Here is a 21,825-nt window from a genome sequence, read left to right as displayed (position 1 = left end):
TCTCCGTGTTTTATATACTACGGTCTCCGTGTTTTATATACTACGGTCTCCGTGTTTTATATACTACGGTCTCCGTGTTTTATATACTACGGTCTCCGTGTTTTATATGCTACGGTCTCCGTGTTTTATATACTACGGTCTCCGTGTTTTTATACTACGGTCTCCGTGTTTTATATACTACGGTCTCCGTGTTTATATACCACGGTCTCCGTGTTTATATACCACGGTCTCCGTGTTTTATATACCACGGTCTCCGTGTTTTATATACTACGGTCTCCGTGTTTTATATACTACGGTCTCCGTGTTTTATATACTACGGTCTCCGTGTTTTATATACTACGGTCTCCGTGTTTTATATACTACGGTCTCCATGTACCACGGTCTCCATGTTTTATATACTACGGTCTCCATGTTTTATGTACTACGGTCTCCATGTTTTATATACTACGGTCTCCATGTACCACGGTCTCCATGTTTTATATACTACGGTCTCCATGTTTTATTACTACGGTCTCCATGTTTTATATGCCCCTACGGTCTCCATGTACTACGGTCTCCATGTACCACGGTCTCCATGTTTTATATACTACGGTCTCCATGTTTTATATACTACGGTCTCCATGTTTTATATACTACGGTCTCCATGTTTTATATACTACGGTCTCCATGTTTTATATACTACGGTCTCCATGTACCACGGTCTCCATGTTTTATATACTACGGTCTCCATGTTTGATATACTACGGTCTCCATGTAGCCTACTACGGTCTCCATGTACCACGGTCTCCATGTTTTATATACTACGGTCTCCGTGTTTTATATACTACGGTCTCCGTGTTTTTATACTACGGTCTCCGTGTTTTATATACCCTACGGTCTCCGTGTTTTATATACTCACGGTCTCCGTGTTTTATATACTACGGTCTCCATGTTTTATATACTACGGTCTCCATGTACCACGGTCTCCATGTTTATATACTACGGTCTCCATGTTTTATATACTACGGTCTCCATGTTTTATGTACTACGGTCTCCATGTTTTATATACTACGGTCTCCATGTACCACGGTCTCCATGTTTTATATACTACGGTCTCCATGTACTACGGTCTCCATGTACCACGGTCTCCATGTTTTATATACTACGGTCTCCATGTTTTATATACTACGGTCTCCATGTTTTATATACTACGGTCTCCATGTTTTATGTACTACGGTCTCCATGTTTTATATACTACGGTCTCCATGTACCACGGTCTCCATGTTTTATATACTACGGTCTCCATGTTTTATATACTACGGTCTCCATGTACTACGGTCTCCATGTACCACGGTCTCCATGTTTTATATACTACGGTCTCCATGTTTTATATACTACGGTCTCCATGTTTTATATACTACGGTCTCCGTGTTTTATATACTACGGTCTCCGTGTTTTATATACTACGGTCTCCGTGTTTTATATACTACGGTCTCCGTGTTTTATATACTACGGTCTCTCCATGTTTTATATACTCACGGTCTCCATGTTTTATATACTACGGTCTCCGTGTTTTATATACTACGGTCTCCGTGTTTTATATACTACGGTTTCTTTGTTTTATATACTACGGTCTCCGTGTTTTATATACTACGGTCTCCGTGTTTTATATACTACGGTCTCCGTGTTTTATATACTACGGTCTCCGTGTTTTATATACTACGGTCTCCGTGTTTTATATACTACGGTCTCCGTGTTTTATATACTACGGTCTCCGTGTTTTATATACTACGGTCTCCGTGTTTTATATACTACGGTCTCCGTGTTTTATATACTACGGTCTCCGTGTTTTATATACTACGGTCTCCGTGTTTTAGATACTACGGTCTCCGTGTTTATATACTACGGTCTCCGTGTTTTATATACTACGGTCTCCGTGTTTTATATACTACGGTCTCCGTGTTTTATATACTACGGTCTCCGTGTTTTATATACTACGGTCTCCGTGTTTTATATACTACGGTCTCCGTGTTTTATATACTACGGTCTCCGTGTTTTATATACTACGGTCTCCGTGTTTTATATACTACGGTCTCCGTGTTTTATATACTACGGTCTCCGTGTTTTTTATATACTACGGTCTCCGTGTTTTATATACTACGGTCTCCGTGTTTTATATACTACGGTCTCCGTGTTTTATATACTACGGTCTCCGTGTTTTATATACTACGGTCTCCGTGTTTTATATACTACGGTCTCCGTGTTTTATATACTACGGTCTCCATGTTTTATATACTACGGTCTCCGTGTTTTATATACTACGGTCTCCATGTACTACGGTCTCCGTGTTTTATATACTACGGTCTCCGTGTTTTATATACTACGGTCTCCGTGTTTTATATACTACGGTCTCCATGTACTACGGTCTCCATGTTTTATATACTACGGTCTCCGTGTTTTATACTACGGTCTGGTGTTTTATATACTACGGTCTCCATGTTTTATATACTACGGTCTCCATGTACTACGGTCTCCATGTACTACGGTCTCCATGTTTTATATACTACGGTCTCCATGTACTACGATCTCCATGTTTTATATACTACGGTCTCCATGTACTACGGTCTCCATGTTTTATATACTACGGTCTCCGTGTTTTATATACTACGGTCTCCGTGTTTTATATACTACGGTCTCCGTGTTTTATATACTACGGTCTCCGTGTTTTATATACTACGGTCTCCGTGTTTTATATACTACGGTCTCCGTGTTTTATATACTACGGTCTCCGTGTTTTATATACTACGGTCTCCGTGTTTTATATACTACGGTCTCCGTGTTTTATATACTACGGTCTCCGTGTTTTATATACTACGGTCTCCGTGTTTTATATACTACGGTCTCCGTGTACTACGGTCTCCGTGTTTTATATACTACGGTCTCCATGTACTACGGTCTCCGTGTTTTATATACTACGGTCTCCGTGTTTTATATACTACGGTCTCCATGTACTACGGTCTCCGTGTTTTATATACTACGGTCTCCATGTTTTATATACTACGGTCTCCATGTACTACGGTCTCCGTGTTTTATATACTACGGTCTCCGTGTTTTATATACTACGGTCTCCATGTACTACGGTCTCCATGTTTTATATACTACGGTCTCCATGTTTTATATACTACGGTCTCCATGTACTACGGTCTCCGTGTTTTATATACTACGGTCTCCGTGTTTTATATACTACGGTCTCCATGTACTACGGTCTCCATGTACTACGGTCTCCATGTTTTATATACTACGGTCTCCGTGTATTATATACTACGGTCTCCATGTTTTATATACTACGGTCTCCATGTACTACGGTCTCCATGTACTACGGTCTCCATGTACTACGGTCTCCATGTTTTATATACTACGGTCTCCATGTTTTATATACTACGGTCTCCATGTACTACGGTCTCCATGTTTTATATACTACGGTCTCCGTGTTTTATATACTACGGTCTCCGTGTTTTATATACTACGGTCTCCGTGTTTTATATACTACGGTCTCCGTGTTTTATATACTACGGTCTCCGTGTTTTATATACTACGGTCTCCGTGTTTTATATACTACGGTCTCCGTGTTTTATATACTACGGTCTCCGTGTTTTATATACTACGGTCTCCGTGTTTTATATACTACGGTCTCCGTGTTTTATATACTACGGTCTCCGTGTACTACGGTCTCCGTGTACTACGGTCTCCGTGTACTACGGTCTCCGTGTACTACGGGCTCCGTGTTTTATATACTACGGTCTCCGTGTTTTATATACTACGGTCTCCATGTTTTATATACTACGGTCTCCATGTACTACGGTCTCCGTGTTTTATATACTACGGTCTCCATGTACTACGGTCTCCGTGTTTTATATACTACGGTCTCCATGTTTTATATACTACGGTCTCCATGTACTACGGTCTCCGTGTTTTATATACTACGGTCTCCGTGTTTTATATACTACGGTCTCCGTGTTTTATATACTACGGTCTCCGTGTTTATATACTACGGTCTCCATGTACTACGGTCTCCATGTTTTTATATACTACGGTCTCCATGTTTTATATACTACGGTCTCCATGTTTTATATACTACGGTCTCCATGTTTTATATACTACGGTCTTTAGTATACCCCCAGGCTTCATAATGCATTATAGTGGTTAGCTATACCTTTAGTCCCCCAGGTAATGCATTATAGTGGTTAGCTATACCTTTAGTACCCCCAGGCTTCATAATGCATTATAGTGGTTCCCCCAGGCTTCATAATGCATTATAGTGGTTAGCTATACCTTTAGTACCCCCCTCCCCCAGGCTTCATAATGCATTATAGTGGTTAGCTATACCTTTAGTACCCCCAGGCTTCATAATGCATTATAGTGGTTAGCTATACCTTTAGTACCCCCCAGGCTTCATAATGCATTATAGTGGTTAGCTATACCTTTAGTACCCCCAGGCTTCATAATGCATTATAGTGGTTAGCTATACCTTTAGTACCCCCAGGCTTCATAATGCATTATAGTGGTTAGCTATACCTTTAGTACCCCCAGGCTTCATAATGCATTATAGTGGTTAGCTATACCTTTAGTACCCCCAGGCTTCATAATGCATTATAGTGGTTAGCTATACCTTTAGTACCACCCCCAGGCTTCATAATGCATTATAGTGGTTAGCTATACCTTTAGTACTCCCCCAGGCTTCATAATGCATTATAGTGGTTAGCTATACCTTTAGTACCCCCAGGCTTCATAATGCATTATAGTGGTTAGCTATACCTTTAGTACCTCCCCCAGGCTTCATAATAGTATACCCCCAGGCTTCATAATGCCTATACCTTTAGTACCACCCCCCAGGCTTCATAATGCATTATAGTGGTTAGCTATACCTTCATAATGCATTATAGTGGTTACCCCCCCCAGGCTTCATAATGCATTATAGTGGTTAGCTATACCTTCGTACCCCCAGGCTTCGTAATGCATTATAGTGGTTAGCTATACCTTTAGTACCCCCAGGCTTCATAATGCATTATAGTGGTTAGCTATACCTTTAGTACCCCCAGGCTTCATAATGCATTATAGTGGTTAGCTATACCTTTCGTACCCCCAGGCTTCATAATGCATTATAGTGGTTAGCTATACCTTTCGTACCCCCTTAATCATTATAGTGGTTAGCTATACCTTCTACCCCCAGGCTTCGTAATGCATTATAGTGGTTAGCTATACCTTTGTTATTCCTCTTCAGGCTTGCATCGAGGCCCATGAGAAGGACATGGAGCTGTCGTTTGCCATCCAGCGCAGTAAGGACATGCAGTGTGGTGTGTGTATGGAGGTGGTGTTTGACAAGGCCAACCCCAGTGAGAGACGCTTCGGCATCCTGTCCAACTGCTGCCACTGCTACTGCCTCAAGTGCATCCGCAAGTGGAGGAGCGCCAAGACGTTCGAGAGCAAGATCATTCAAGTAAGGAAGTAGTGCAAGATCATCAAGTAAGGAAGTAGTGTTTATTATCTCGAGGGACAACATCATCAAGTAAGGAAGTCGTTTTTATTAGACAACATCATCAAGTAAGGAAGTAGTTTTATTATCCGAGGGACAAGATCATCAAGTAAGGAAGTAGTGTTTATTATCCCGAGGGACAACATCATCAAGTAAGGAAGTAGTGTTTATTAAGGGACAACATCATCAAGTAAGGAAGTAGTTTTTATTATTCGAGGGACAACATCTCAAGTAAGGAAGTAGTTTTTATTATCTCGAGGGACAATTAATTTTGCAGCACGTAGTAAAAAATACAATGAACACATGACAATAAATATAGACCTACAACCAAAGCAGTGTATGCTGCAATATGTAGACAAGAGCTTATTGAGGTAGATACTACAGCTTGTTGAGGTAGATGAGACTACTACAGCTTGTTTGAGGTAGATGAGACTACTACAGCTTGTTGAGGTAGATGAGACTACTACAGCTTGTTGAGGTAGAGGAGACTACTACAGCTTGTTGAGGTAGAGGAGACTACTACAGCTTGTTGAGGTAGAGGAGACTGAGACTACTACAGCTTGTTGAGGTAGATGAGACTACTACAGCTTGTTGAGGTAGATGAGACTACTACAGCTTGTTGAGGTAGATGAGACTACTACAGCTTGTTTGAGGTAGAGGAGACTACTACAGCTTGTTGAGGTAGATGAGACTACTACAGCTTGTTGAGGTGAGTAGAGGAGACTACTACAGCTTGTTGAGGTAGATGAGACTACTACAGCTTGTTGAGGTAGATGAGACTACTACAGACTACTACAGCTTGACTACTACAGCTTGTTTGAGGTACAGAGATGAGACTACTACAGCTTGTTGAGGTAGATGAGACTACTACAGCTTGTTGAGGTAGAGGAGACTACTACAGCTTGTTGAGGTAGATGAGACTACTACAGCTTGTTGAGGTAGATGAGACTACTACAGCTTGTTGAGGTAGATGAGACTACTACAGCTTGTTGAGGTAGAGCTACAGCTTGTTGAGGTAGATGAGACTACTACAGCTTGTTGAGGTAGAGGAGACTACTACAGCTTGTTGAGGTAGATGAGACTACCACAGCTTGTTGAGGTAGAGGAGACTACTACAGCTGAGACTTTACAGTGTGAGGTGGAGACTACTACAGCTTGTTGAGGTAGATGAGAAACTACAGCTTGTTCTCTCTTCCCAGGTTGTTCCAACTAAACCTCTTCTTCCCAGGTCCTGTCCAACTCCAAACAGCTCTCTCTCTCTCTTCCCAGGTCCTGTCCAACTAAAGACTCTCTCTCTCTTCCCAGGTCCTGTCCAACTAAACCTCTCTCTCTCTCTTCCCAGGTCCTGTCCAACTAAACAGCTCTCTCTCTCTTCCCAGGTCCTGTCCAACTAAAGAGTCCTGTCCAGAGTAGTTGAGACTACTACAGCTCTCTCTCTCTTCCCAGGTCCTGTCCAACTAAACTCTCTCTCTCTTCCCAGGTCCTGTCCAGAGTGTTGGGTCCTGTCCAACTAAACTCTCTCTCTCTCTTCCCAGGTCCTGTCCAACTAAGGTCCGTCCAACTCTCTCTCTCTCTTCCCAGGTCCTGTCCAACTAAACCCTCTCTCTCTCTTCCCAGGTCCTGTCCAACTAAACCTCTCTCTCTCTTCCCAGGTCCTTCCCAGGTCCTGTCCAACTAAACCTCTCTCTCTCTCTTCCCAGGTCCTGTCCAACTAAACCTCTCTCTCTCTTCCCAGGTCCTGTCCAACTAAACCTCTCTCTCTCTCTTCCCAGGTCCTGTCCAGAGTGTTGGGTCTAAACCTCTCTCTCTCTTCCCAGGTCCTGTCCAGAGTGTTGGGTCCTGTCCAACTAAACCTCTCTCTCTCTCTTCTCTCTTCCCAGGTCCTGTCCAACTAAACCTCTCTCTCTCTCTTCCCAGGTCCTGTCCAACTAAACTAAACTCTCTCTCTCTCTTCCCAGGTCCTGTCCAGAGTGTTGGGTCCTCCAACTCTCTCTCTCTTCCCAGGTCCTGTCCAACTAAACCTCTCTCTCTCTCTTCCCAGGTCCTGTCCAACTAAACCTCTCTCTCTCTCTTCCCAGGTCCTGTCCAGAACTAAACCGTCTCTCTCTTCCCAGGTCCTGTCCATCCCCACTAAACCTCTCTCTCTCTTCCCAGGTCCTGTCCAGGTGTTGGGGTCCAACTAAACTCTCTCTCTTCCCAGGTCCTGAAACTAAACCTCTCTCTCTTCCCAGGAAATCCAACTAAACTTGGTCTCTCTCTACTTCCCAGGGGTCCAAGATATGTCCAACTAAACCTCTCTCTCTCTCTCTTCCCAGGTCCTGTCCAGAGTGTTGGGTAAGTCCAACTAAACCTCTCTCTCTCTCTCCCAGGTCCTGTCCAACTAAACCTCTCTCTCTCTTCCCAGGTCCTGTCCAACTAAATCTCTACTCTCTTCCCAGGTCCTGTCCAGAGTGTTGGGTCAAGTCCAACTAAACCTCTCTCTCTCTTCCCAGGGGGGTCCAACTAAACCTCTCTCTCTCTTCCCAGGTCCTGTCCAACTAAACCTCTCTCTCTCTCTTCCCAGGGGTCCTGTCCAAGATATGTACTTCCCAGGTCCTGTCCAATAAACCTCTCTCTCTCTTCCCAGGTCCTGTCCAACTAAACCTCTCTCTCTTCCCAGGTCTGTACCTCTCTCTCTCTTCCCAGGTCCTGTCCAATAAACCTCTCTCTCTCTTCCCAGGGTCCAACTAAACCTCTCTCTCTCTTCCCAGGTCCTGTCCAACTAAATCCCAGGTCCTGTCCAACTAAACTTCCCAGGTCCTGTCCAACTAAACCTCTCTCTCTCTCTTCCCAGGTCCTGTCCAACTAAACCTCTCTCTCTCTCTTCCCAGGTCCTGTCCAACTAAACCCTCTCTCTCTCTTCCCAGGTCCTGTCCAACTAAACCTCTCTCTCTCTTCCCAGGTCTGTCCAATAAACCTCTCTCTCTCTCTTGTCCTGTCCAACTAAACCTCTCTCTCTCTTCCCAGGTCCTGTCCAACTAAACCTCCTCTCTCTCTTCCCAGGTCCTGTCCAACTAAACCCTCTCTCTCTCTTCCCAGGTGTCCAACTAAAGGGGGTAAGACCTCTCTCTCTCTTCCCAGGTCCTGTCCAACTAAACCTCTCTCTCTCTCTCTTCCCAGGTCCTGTCCAACTAAACCTCTCTCTCTCTTCCCAGGTCCCGTCCAACTAAACCTCTCTCTCTCTTCCCAGGTCCTGTCCAACTAAACCTCTCTCTCTCTTCCCAGGTCCTGTCCAACTAAACCTCTCTCTCTCTCTTCCCAGGTCCTGATCCAGGTGTTGGGGGGTAAGTCCAACTAAACCTCTCTCTCTCTATGTCCCAGGTTCTGTCCAACTAAACCTCTCTCTCTCTCTTCCCAGGTCCTGTCCAGAGGGGTAAGATATGTATCCCCTGAGACTGATGGAGGACAAGGGGACAAGAGATGTACTGATGATACAAGGATGGGGGTAAGATATGTACTGATGATAGGAGGGGGTAAGATCTGTACTGATGATAGGAGGAGGGGTAAGATATGTACTGATGATAGGAGGGGGTAAGATATATGATAGGAGGGGGTAAGATATGTACTGATGATGATAGGGGGTAAGATATGTACGATGATAGGAGGGGGTAGATATATGTACTGATGATAGGAGGAGGGGGTAAGATATGTACTGATGATAGGAGGAGGGGGTAAGATATGTACTGATGATAGGAGGGGGTAAGATATGTACTGATGATAGGAGGGGGTAAGATATGTACTGATGATAGGAGGGGGTAAGATATGTACTGATGATAGGAGGAGGGGTAAGATATGTACTGATGATAGGAGGAGGGGTAAGATATGTACTGATGATAGGAGGGGGTAAGATATGTACTGATGATAGGAGAGGGGTAAGATATGTACTGATGATAGGAGGGGGTAAGATATGTACTGATGATAGGAGGGGGGTAAGATATGTACTGATGATAGGAGGGGGTAAGATATGTACTGATGATAGGAGGAGGGTAAGATATGTACTGATGATAGGAGGAGGGGTAAGATATGTACTGATGATAGGAGGAGGGGGTAAGATATGTACTGATGATAGGAGGGGGTAAGATATGTACTGATGATAGGAGGGGGTAAGATATGTACTGATGATAGGAGGAGGGTAAGATATGTACTGATGAGGGGGTAAGATATGTACTGATGATAGGAGGAGGGGGTAAGATATGTACTGATGATAGGAGGAGGGGGTAAGATATGTACTGTTGATAGGAGGGGGTAAGATATGTACTGTTGATAGGAGGAGGGGTAAGATATGTACTGTTGATAGGAGGAGGGGGTAAGATATGTACTGTTGATAGGAGGGGGTAAGATATGTACTGATGATAGGAGGAGGGGTAAGATATGTACTGATGATAGGAGGAGGGGGTAAGATATGTACTGATGATAGGAGGGGGTAAGATATGTACTGATGATAGGAGGAGGGGGTAAGATATGTACTGATGATAGGAGGAGGGGTAAGATATGTACTGATGATAGGAGGAGGGGGTAAGATATGTACTGATGATAGGAGGAGGGGTAAGATATGTACTGATGATAGGAGGAGGGGGTAAGATATGTACTGATGATAGGAGGAGGGGTAAGATATGTACTGATGATAGGAGGAGGGGGTAAGATATGTACTGATGATGATAGGAGGGGGGTAAGATATGTACTGATAGGAGGAGGAGGTAAGATATGTACTGATAGGAGGAGGAGGTAAGATATGTACTGATGATAGGAGGGGGGGTAAGATATGTACTGACGATAGGAGGGGGGTAAGATATGTACTGACGATAGGAGGAGGGGTAAGATATGTACTGATAGGATGGGGGGGGTAAGATATGTACTGATAGGAAGGGGGTAAGCTATGTACTGATAGGATGGGGGGTAAGATATGCACTGACGGAAGGGGGGTAAGTTATGTACTGATAGGAAGGGGGGTATGTCTCACTGTTCCTCATCTCTGTAATAATCACTGTCCTCCTCGGTCCCGTCTGTCTCTGTTCCTCAGGACTAAAGCCTGTCGTTACTTCGACCAGGGTCGGGGCACCTGCCCGTTTGGCTCCAACTGCTTCTACAAACACGCCTTCCCTGATGGGCGGCTGGAGGAGCCCCAGAGGAGACCAGCAGGGAGCAACGGCAGGAACAGGGTAACACGCTGCTCTGACAAATGTCCTTTCTGGCAGAAATAGATCGAGACCATTTTTGGTTTTCCTATGAGGGTTCATACGTTTCACTGATCTGGCATTTGGACTTTTTGTGTTTACGGTCCAGAAGTTCTCAGCCCTTATCGTAAACGCTTCCTGTTCTGCTTTCGTAATACCGAAACGAATTCCTGTTTTTTATTTTATTTTTTATATTCCTGTTCTCCCCTCCAGAACTCGAGGAGGACACCCCTGTGGGACCTGTTTGAAGAGCGGGAGAACACCAGCGACTCTTTGGACAACGAGGACGAGGAGATGGTGACCTTTGAACTGAGCGAGATGCTCCTCATGCTCCTCGCCGCGGGAACCGACGACGACGTCACGGACTCGGAGGACGAATGGGACTTGTTTCACGAAGAGCTGGACGATATCTACGAGATTTACCTATAGCACCACTCCCTAACGTTACCCTTTAAACCCCTTTTGTCGTTTTTGACTAGCCCTCGTCACCTTTACCGCGCTGTAGAATGGACTGTCTTGTGTGTTTGGACAGTAGCTTCTCTCCTCTGTGTTGTGGCAGTGCCTTTGGGGGCAGGCCTTTCATTCAGACATCAACTACATGAAGAAGAAGAATTAACACATGACAAACAAATGTAAATGAGGAACAGGTGGGTGTAAAACCATTTTTCTAGAAACATCCTGTCCTTGTGAATTTATCTATCCGTGTCCAGGTTCATGTAAAAAAAAAAAAAAAATAATAACAACAACAACAAAAAACAAGGGGGAAAAAATTACAAACATTTTTGAAAATATCGCTAATAAACAGTGTTTATTTGTGGACGTGGGTTTGACTTACCGTTTTTACCCAGGTGATGTTTTTAAGACTTGTTTTTTTGTTTTGAGGATGATGCACCAAAACCAACTCTACACAACTATACTTCCTGGTGATGATGTCATGTCTGTAGTGGTCATGGGTATTGTAGTCCTCTGGTCATGCACTGAGTATATTGGGTGGAGGGAGACAGCAAGTCCTGTCGACTTTGTATATTCACATGTACCCTCCTGATTCACTCTCTTTCCCTCCTCCCTCTCCTGAGGGTGGTGGGAACTCCCTCTGTCAAGGAGGGGGATGAGGACGACTCCTCTGTCAAGGGGAGGGGGCTTCTCTCAAGGAGGGGGATGAGGACGACTCCTCTGTCAAGGGGGGGGGGAGGCTTCGGGGAACAACTTACAATATCTAAAGTTGTTTGTTTTAAATGGGCCCAAGTCCACTTTCATTTAATCCCCGGTCCCAATCGAATCGCAGCTATTATTCAGGAACACCTGTGGTACCTAATGACAAGTCTCTCCTCAGAACCGAGCTGATAGTGACACTCGATGACTCTGTGTCCCTAGTGGCGCCATATTGTGACGATACACTGAGTGGACAAAACATTAGGAACACCTTCACAATATTGTTGCCCCCCTCTCTCTCATTTCTTCGGGGGACATGAACTCTACCAGGTCTGATCCTTATACCGTAGGGCTCTAGTGAACTACCAGTGGTCTAGAGAGGGTGCCATTTGGAACACAAGTCTGGTCTGGTCACTACTACTTCTCTTTGAACTCCCATTAGAATGCACTATATATTATGTTTCTCCTATGGTTTTTCATATGGTCCACAACCATCCATCATGACTTGAAAATTAAAAGTTTATTATCAAAGTCACCAGGGTTGCTTTACTGAGTGGAATTCATTATTGATCATTAAACTTGTTCTCTGATAATATGGCTTGTAGTACACGTGTGTCTATATATATATATATACGTTTTGGAATTTCACTTACATTTCTACATTTTAATTGGGGGCTCTGACATGGTGGTTCTATTTGATCTGTTGTGTTACCCAGAATGCATTATTTTGTTACCCAACTAACTCAAGTCCCTACTGGGGGGGGGGAACAGTCGTTCAAGGTTTAGCATTCTCTGCTGTACTTTGTCCTCCTCACTCTGAAGGTCTTTTGCCGTCCCAGCCAATCAACCTCGGCATGTTTAATGACATGTCTGTGTCCGGTGCGGAATTGATTTGACATCTGGGGACGTTGGTCCATATTACTGTCTTCTCTCTGCTGTCACTCTGAATGTCTTGTGTCCCAGAATCCACCTCTGTTCCATATAGTGAACTATCTATTACCTGGGTCCTGTGGATCATAGTTAAAAGTAGCGTGGTTCACTACTGGGATCAGGGTGGGATGAAGCCTGGGGTAACTGAGGTTCTGGATACATGAAGCCTGGGTAACTGAGGTTCTGGAGACATGGTGGGATGAAGCCTGGGTAACTGAGGTTCTGGAGACATGGTGGGATGAAGCCTGGGTAACTGAGGTTCTGGAGACAGGGTGGGATGAAGCCTGGGTAACTGAGGTTCTGGAGACAGGGTGGGATGAAGCCTGGGTAACGGAGGTTCTGGAGACCGGGTGGGATGAAGCCTGGGTAACGGAGGTTCTGGAGACAGGGTGGGATGAAGCCTGGGTAACAGGTTCTGGTGACAGGGTGGGATGAAGCCTGGGTAACTGAGGTTCTGGATACATGGAGCCTGGGTAACAGGTTCTGGATACATGGAGCCTGGGTAACAGACGTTCTGGAGACAGGGTGGGATGAAGCCTGGGTAACAGGTTCTGGTAGTCCATTTAACAGGGTGGGATGAAGCCTGGGTAACAGGTTCTGGTAGTCCATTTAACAGGGTGGGATGAAGCCTGGGTAACAGGTTCTGGTGACAGGGTGGGATGAAGCCTGGGTAACAGGTTCTGGTAGTCCATTTAACAGGGTGGGATGAAGCCTGGGTAACAGGTTCTGGTAGTCCATTTAACAGGGTGGGATGAAGCCTGGGTAACAGGTTCTGGTGACAGGGTGGGATGAAGCCTGGGTAACAGGTTCTGGTAGTCCATTTAACAGGGTGGGATGAAGCCTGGGTAACAGGTTCTGGTGACAGGGTGGGATGAAGCCTGGGTAACAGGTTCTGGTAGTCCATTTAACAGGGTGGGATGAAGCCTGGGTAACAGGTTCTGGTGACAGGGTGGGATGAAGCCTGGGTAACAGGTTCTGGTAGTCCATTTAACAGGGTGGGATGAAGCCTGGGTAACCGAGGTCCCGGTGTTCTGGACACATGGAGACACCAGTAGTCCATTTACTCTACTGGAGGATTCAGCTAGAAATGCTTCAGACCAGAGGGCTAGACTAGCTCTGGTCCAGGGTGTCTTCAGGCTGCTAGCTCATTATAGATAGTGATGGATGGTGAGAGCACAATGATGCCCTGCACCAGAGCTATAGGACTAGAGCCTCTACTTCCTGTCACCTCTAGACATGAAGCCTCTACTTCCTGTCACCTCTAGACATGGAGCCTCTACTTCCTGTATGACACCGCTAAAGAGGTGATGGAATTATAACTAATCTATTCCTGGCTCCTCACTTTATAAATAGCCTTGCCTATCAATTGCCAGGCACTCCTAGAATACCAAGGGATTTTGCTTAACAAATCCTAGGGATAGATCAACCGTTATATCAACAGTATGATTCGTGTCCAATGTTGCTGAATTATTGGGAAAAGAGTCTCAATTTAAAAATCCTGGAAAGCTCAAATGAACAAAACGATTGGTGATACGCATCTGCACACAGCAATAATTCCGTCCACCGCATTTCATTCCAGTGGGAGAGAAACTCCATGCCTTGGTTTACGCCGCGCCCCTTATCGCTCTCCAACCTAAAAGCAAAGACAGTACAGTAGGGGAAGACGGGTAGAAACTGCTTCTCCAATAGAAATCTCCGATCACGCTTGTAGGCGATGTCATGGCAATGTTGGCAAGCTATGCGCATGCGGAAAATTTACGTCATTGTGCAAGCCGTCAAATTAAAGGCGCTGCTTCAGTATAAAGTCATTTTTTAAGGAAAATTAAAACGTGTCAGTTTGTCACTTTCACGAAGTTGGAGTGACAACACGTTCAACTACTTAAGACATTGGCTCGAATATAGGTTGTGTCTTTAGATTTTGAGAAAGTTAACTAAGGAAGAATTTTTCACGTCTCACATTGACTTCTTAAGCCCCCAACACTGGCTTGTTCCCGGAAGTATCGCGATATTGCGCCTCTGGGTTTAGAAACTCTGTGCTAAAAGCATCTATCGCTACCAAACCAGGGAAGAAAAAGAAGAGGAGAGAAAGGGAAGCGAACGCGCAAATACATGCATACAATGATAGCAGAAATTGGTGCCGCCGACAATCCCAAGGCCAGCTCCAGCTATCCCCATCCCCAAGCAGCTGTGATCTGCCCGGACTCACCGGTTTCATTCGCCCCGGACTACGGAGTCGGACAGCTGTTCATACGTAGCGCCTCGTCCAGGAGGGACACACAGACGTCCGCGGGGAGCATCAACCCAGACGAGAGCTCCATCAAGCCGCTGGTATCCGGAGTATCCTCCGCTATTACAGGCGCCTATATCATGACCTCTGAGGAATTCATGCAGACCGCTCCCTTGTTCGGCCAGAGGTCCAAGAGGAACGTTCTCTACAAGATCCTGTGTTTCCTCATTCTGATATTCCAAGGAGGCATTCTAGATTTCTACCTCATTATCTTCACGGATCTGTACTGGTGTTCGTGGATCGCCACGGATCTGGTGGTGATCTCTGGCTGGGGGATCTTCTTCATGAAGAACGCCAGGAGCAAGAGAGAGCGGGCGTGTGGGTTCCACCAAAAGAACTCTATATTCGGCTGTAACCTCGGCGAGTTTACCTACGCCTACCTGGCCTGGTTAATCTACGTGATCGCCTGCACCCCTAAAATAGTCCTCATTCTAGAGACTTCGATATTAGATCTCATCGCGCTCAAAGTTCCGTTCGGTGTAACCGGATTTAAGATTATCACGTTGCTCTCGGTCCCGTTACTCTACTGTCTCGTCAATTCTATCACCGAGGACCAGAACGGAGCTACGCGCCACCGGTCCCAAAGCTGCTTCATAACCACCTGTCTGGACCTCGCAGACTGTTTTACCCTGGTGGAGTTGTTTCTGAAGAACGAGATACCGACGGTCTATTTAAAATACACGGTCATCTCGGTGTATTTCATCGCCCTGGGCGTCCCAGTGGTGTGGTTATACGAGTTGACAGCCTCCGAGATGCGCTGTCGCTGGGTCTGGGCTAGGTTCCTGGTCGGTGTGTTGGTCAACGCGCCACTTCTGGTGGTGCGGTGTTTCCAGGTGTATGTTTACAAGATGCCCGTCTCAGTGTTCATGCTGAAGAATATGTTCTTCCTGGCCTGTAAGTGTCTGGAGCTGATAGAACAGTGTTTAACAGTGCGGGGAGGCAGGAGGTTCGGTGAGGGAAGCAACCCGGCGCAGTTCTCTCACTGTGTCTCAGAGAACGACATGTGTCCCCATGGATATGTCAACACCCTGGCGGTTACCACGCAGTCATAGGCCCGGCTTGGATCTCACCCTGGCCGTCACTACCTAGACCTAAAACGGCCTGCATTTTTATTTGATCCCCCTTGGAGGGTGGAAGGCACATGAGTGATGCTGAAGGAAGAATTTTGAGGGACAGGGATACGCCCTTAAACGGCACCCTATGCCCTATATAGTGCACCTACTTTTGACCAGGGCTGATCAAAGGGAGTGCACTATATAGGGAATAGGGTGCCAATGAGGATGCACACCCCACAGGTGTCAATCAACGACAGCCTTATTGACGATTTTGTCATTTATTCAGATGTGAACATTTGATAACAACAGGTGCTACAGAATCATTATGCATCAACTATACCTGCTTTAAGATCTGGCCATTTGCCAACCTGGCAGACCTGGCCACTGGCCAATCTGGCAGACCTGGCCACTGGCCAACCTGGCAGACCTGGCCATTGGCCAATCTGGCAGACCTGGCCACTGGCCAATCTGGCAGACCTGGCCACTGGCCAATCTGGCAGACCTGGCCACTGGCCAACCTGGCAGACCTGGCCACTGGCCAACCTGGCAGACCTGGCCACTGGCCAATCTGGCAGACCTGGCCACTGGCCAATCTGGCAGACCTGGCCACTGGCCAATCTGGCAGACCTGGCCACTGGCCAACCTGGCAGACCTGGCCACTGGCCAACCTGGCAGACCTGGCCACTGGCCAACCTGGCACCTGGCCACTGGACCTGGCAGACCTGGCCACTGGCCAACCTGGCAGACCTGGCCACTGGCCAACCTGGCAGACCTGGCCACTGGCCAACCTGGCAGACCTGGCCACTGGCCAATCTGGCAGACCTGGCCACTGGCCATTCTGGCAGACCTGGCCACTGGCCAATCTGGCAGACCTGGCCACTGGCCAACGATTGTCGTTTTGAAATGGGAGTCTTGGTGTCGATGTCGATGTAAAGTCATGTTTTACATTGGTCTTGTCTCTCAGTCTGTGAAACTTCCAAATAGCATTTTCCTAATCAATGAATAGATGGAAACCTTGTGGTAATATAGATACCTAATTAGTCTGTAATTGCGGTATACGTAATGAATATCATGTTTAATCATGTCCTCTCATTTCCTAAACTATTTTGGGCGGAATATTTCATGTTATCAATATAAATCAATTGATATTTCTTAAAGAATTTGACATCACTATGTGTATTTTACTGTGTGTCATGATGATATGAGATAGAGCTTCTCCTCTTTATTACACTGTGTCTCTGTCTGTGTCTGTCTGTCTGTCTGTCTGTCTGTCTGTCTGTGTCTCTGTCTGTCTGTCTGTCTGTCTGTCTATGTCTCTGTCTGTCTGTCTGTCTGTCTGTCTGTCTGTCTGTCTGTCTGTCTGTGTCTGTCTGTCTGTCTCTCTGTCTCTCTGTGTCATGATGATATGAGATAGAGCTTCTCCTCTTTATTACACTGTGTCTCTGTCTGTCTGTCTGTCTGTGTCTGTCTGTCTGTCTGTCTGTCTGTCTGTCTGTCTGTCTGTCTGTCTGTCTGTCTCTGTGTCATGATGATCTGTCTGTCAGCTATAGAGCATCCTCTGTCTATTCTGTGTCTCTGTCTGTCTGTCTGTCTGTCTGTCTGTCTGTCTCTGTCTGTCTGTGTCTGTCTGTCTGTCTGTCTGTCTGTCTGTCTGTCTGTCTGTCTGTCTGTCTGTCTGTCTGTCTGTCTGTCTGTCTGTGTCTCTGTCTGTCTGTCTGTCTGTCTGTCTGTCTGTCTGTCTGTCTGTCTGTCTGTCTGTCTGTCTGTCTGTCTGTCTGTCTGTCTGTCTGTCTCTCTGTGTCTGTCTGATGATATGTCTGTCTGTCTGTCTGTCTCTCTGTCTGTCTGTCTGTCTGTCTGTCTGTCTGTCTGTGTCTCTGTCTGTCTGTCTGTCTGTCTGTCTGTCTGTGTCTGTCTGTCTGTCTGTCTGTCTGTCTGTCTGTCTGTCTGTCTGTCTGTCTGTCTGTCTGTCTGTCTGTCTGTCTGTCTGTCTGTCTCTCTGTGTCATGATGATATGAGATGGAGCAGGCAGCTATAGAGCATCCTCTTTATTACACTGTGTCTCTGTCTGTCTGTGTCTCTGTCTGTCTGTCTGTGTTTCTCTGTCTGTCTGTCTGTGTCTGTCTGTCTGTCTGTCTGTCTGTCTGTCTGTCTGTCTGTCTGTCTGTCTGTCTGTCTGTCTGTCTGTCTGTCTGTCTGTCTGTCTGTCTGTCTGTCTGTCTGTCTGTCTGTCTGTCTGTCTGTGTCTGTCTCTCTGTGTCATGATGATATGAGATGGAGCAGGCAGCTATAGAGCATCCTCTTTATTACACTGTGTCTCTGTCTGTCTGTGTCTCTGTCTGTCTGTCTGTGTCTCTGTCTGTCTGTGTGTCTGTCTGTCTGTGTCTGTCTGTCTGTCTGTCTGTCTGTCTGTCTGTCTGTCTGTCTGTCTGTCTGTCTGTCTGTCTGTGTCTGTCTCTCTGTGTCATGATGATATGAGATGGAGCAGGCAGCTATAGAGCATCCTCTTTATTATACTGTGTGTCTGTCTGTCTGTGTCTCTGTCTGTCTGTCTGTCTGTCTGTCTGTCTGTCTGTGTGTCTGTCTCTCTGGAGCAGGCAGCTATAGAGCACTCTCTGTGTCATGATGATATGAGATCCAGTCTGTCTGTCTGTCTGTCTGTCTGTGTCTGTCTATCTGTCATGATGATATGAGATGGAGCAGGCAGCTATAGAGCATCCTTTTTATACTGTCTGTCTGTGTCTCTGTCTGTCTGTCTGTCTGTCTGTCTGTCTGTCTGTCTGTCTGTCTGTCTGTCTGTCTGTCTGTCTGTCTGTCTGTCTGTCTGTCTGTCTGTCAACATGTGTACTGACAGTCTTGACTGATGGAATTTATACAGTGTCACAGCCTTGCCAATTTGTCACCCAGAAATGAACGGAGCTTCAAAAAAGTGAATATAAATGTGATATCGTTTCGACCAAATGATGATGAGACAATCTGCTCCAAGGTGCTATGAAGGAATGTGTAGCTGTGGAATCAGATGGGCGTGGCGTTGATATGCGTAATCAGATGGGCGTGGCGTTGATATGCGTAATCAGATGGGCGTGGCGTTGATATGCGTAATCAGATGGGTGTGGCGTTGATATGCGTAATCAGATGGGCGTGGCTATTGTCAATATGCGTAATCAGATGGGTGTGGCGTTGATATGCGTAATCAGATGGGCGTGGCGTTGATATGCGTAATCAGATGGGCGTGGCTTGATATGGAATGATATGCGTAATCAGATGGGCGTGGCTTGCCAATTTGTGCGTAATCAGAAATGGCGGGCGTTGATATGCGTAATCAGATGGGATATGGCGTTGATATGCGTAATCAGATGGGCGTGGCGTTGATATGCGCGTAATCAGATGGGCGTGGCTATGATATGCGTAATCAGATGGGCGTGGCGTTGATAATCAGATGGGCGTGGGCGTTGATATGCGTAATCAGATGGGCGTGGCGTTGATATGCGTAATCAGATGGGCGTGGCGTTGATATGCGTAATCAGATGGGTGTGGCGTTGATATGCGTAATCAGATGGGTGTGGCGTTGATATGCGTAATCAGATGGGCGTGGCGTTGATATGCGTAATCAGATGGGCGTGGCGTTGATATGCGTAATCAGATGGGCGTGGCGTTGATATGCGTAATCAGATGGGCGTGGCGTTGATATGCGTAATCAGATGGGCGTGGCGTTGATATGCGTAATCAGATGGGCGTGGCGTTGATATGCGTAATCAGATGGGCGTGGCGTTGATATGCGTAATCAGATGGGCGTGGCGTTGATATGCGTAATCAGATGGGCGTGGCGTTGATATGCGTAATCAGATGGGCGTGGCGTTGATATGCGTAATCAGATGGGCGTGGCGTTGATATGCGTAATCAGATGGGCGTGGCGTTGATATGCGTAATCAGATGGGCGTGGCGTTGATATGCGTAATCAGATGGGCGTGGCGTTGATATGCGAGGTGTTTGACATCCTATTGCCGGAACTCTGGATTTAAAAAACAAAACACACACAAAACCACTGCTATTATTACCTAACAGAAGACCCTTATGTGGATGAGAGAAATATAGGTCACTGTGCAACCAATAGAACAGGGTTGAGAGAATGCAGGAATTACAGACAGATCGGAGAATAAATCACCATCGTACACTTGTCATCTCAAAATGTAGGTTTCTGTTTCTCCTTATTGATCTTCTCATACAGTGAAAAACACCAAAATTATGTTTGATAAAAAAAGTACCCAAATACATATTGGTAATGACCGCAGTCTGCAGAGAAGACACTATTGTACAGTTACGCAAAATCAGCCGCCATCTTGTATTTACTGTGTTACAAAAAGTAGTCCTTTTAGTTTCCGGTGCCTTAGGCCTCTGGTCTTTAAAATAGATCTTGGATGTGATATAATTCCTTCAACCTAATGGTGATCTGTGACATTTCCTGTTCCTGTTTGTCCTTTCTTTTTTTCCTGATGGGGGGAAAAAAAAGAGTGAGCTGAATATAGCCTGAGTTCCAGTCTGTATGTGCCATCACACCAGCTCCTTGTTACTCAGCCTCAATGCACGCCAAACGGTTTGTGTTGTATGGAGTTGGCTAGAACACCAACTGATCTGAGACCAGGCTATGATGAAGATGCAGGTAGGTGATGAATAGGAATGAAAAATGAAAATGTGCTTTTTTGAGTGCAGTGTGAAGTGAACAATGGAGGATTGTTGATGGGTTCCTTCATGAAGTGTTGTGGAATAAAAGGAAATGATATTTGATCAGATAAAGTCAAATTAGGATATTTATATTGAGGGATTTAAAATGAGGTGTCCTTCTACCTAGCCTTGTGTTGGCTGATGGGACTGAGGTGTCCTTCTACCTAGCCTTGTGTTGGCTGATGGGACTGAGGTGTCCTTCTACCTAGCCCTATGTTGGCTGATGGGACTGAGGTGTCCTTCTACCTAGCCTTATGTTGGCTGATGGAACTGAGGTGTCCTTCTACCTAGCCTTATTTTGGCTGATGGGACTGAGGTGTCCTTCTATCTAGCCTTATGTTGGCTGATGGGACTGAGGTGTCCTTCTACCTAGCCTGAGGTGTCCTTCTACCTAGCCTTATGTTGGCTGATGGGACTGAGGTGTCCTTCTACCTAGCCTTATGTTGGCTGATGGAACTGAGATGTCCTTCTACCTAGCCTTATTTTGGCTGATGGGACTGAGGTGTCCTTCTATCTAGCCTTATGGGACTGAGGTGTCCTTCTACCTAGCCTTATGGGACTGAGGTGTCCTTCTTCCTAGCCTTGTGTTGGCTGATGGGACTGAGGTGTCCTTCTACCTAGCCTTGTGTTGGCTGATGGGACTGAGGTGTCCTTCTACCTAGCCCTATGTTGGCTGATGGGACTGAGGTGTCCTTCTACCTAGCCTTATGTTGGCTGATGGGACTGAGGTGTCCTTCTACCTAGCCTTATGTTGGCTGATGGGACTGAGGTGTCCTTCTACCTAGCCTGAGGTGTACTTCTACCTAGCCTTATGTTGGCTGATGGGACTGAGGTGTCCTTCTACCTAGCCTTATGTTGGCTGATGGAACTGAGGTGTCCTTCTACCTAGCCTTATTTTGGCTGATGGGACTGAGGTGTCCTTCTATCTAGCCTTATGGGACTGAGGTGTCCTTC

General features: G+C 46.0%; 3 protein-coding genes across 3 annotated transcripts in view; 2 read left to right on the top strand and 1 right to left on the bottom strand.

The window, feature by feature from the left end:
• Positions 1–11,399, top strand: part of mkrn1 (makorin, ring finger protein, 1) — a 70,375-nt gene extending 58,976 nt beyond the window's left edge. The window contains exons 5-8 of the mRNA XM_065022065.1: positions 5,261–5,476; positions 7,828–7,846; positions 10,493–10,710; positions 10,939–11,399. Of these exons, the coding sequence (XP_064878137.1) occupies positions 5,261–5,476; positions 7,828–7,846; positions 10,493–10,710; positions 10,939–11,154 (669 nt within the window). The 3' untranslated portion in view covers positions 11,155–11,399. The remainder of the gene's footprint in view (positions 1–5,260; positions 5,477–7,827; positions 7,847–10,492; positions 10,711–10,938) is intronic.
• Positions 1–21,825, bottom strand: part of rergla (RERG/RAS-like a) — a 342,144-nt gene that overhangs the window by 223,246 nt on the left and 97,073 nt on the right. The window lies entirely within an intron of this gene.
• tmem121b (transmembrane protein 121B) lies at positions 14,768–16,830 on the top strand. Its single transcript, XM_029645035.2, has one exon. It carries the CDS (start codon positions 14,917–14,919, stop codon positions 16,144–16,146), a length of 1,230 nt encoding a protein of 409 aa, XP_029500895.1. The 5' UTR covers positions 14,768–14,916; the 3' UTR covers positions 16,147–16,830.

The sequence above is a fragment of the Oncorhynchus nerka genome, linkage group LG8, assembly GCF_034236695.1.
Source record: "Oncorhynchus nerka isolate Pitt River linkage group LG8, Oner_Uvic_2.0, whole genome shotgun sequence".
Lineage (NCBI taxonomy): Eukaryota > Metazoa > Chordata > Actinopteri > Salmoniformes > Salmonidae > Oncorhynchus > Oncorhynchus nerka.
This window is presented reverse-complemented; position numbering and strand designations above follow the sequence as displayed.

Excerpts from the sequence above, each read along its gene's own strand:
- tmem121b (XM_029645035.2), top strand. The coding sequence starts at position 14,917 with ATGCATACAATGATAGCAGAAATTGGTGCCGCCGACAATCCCAAGGCC.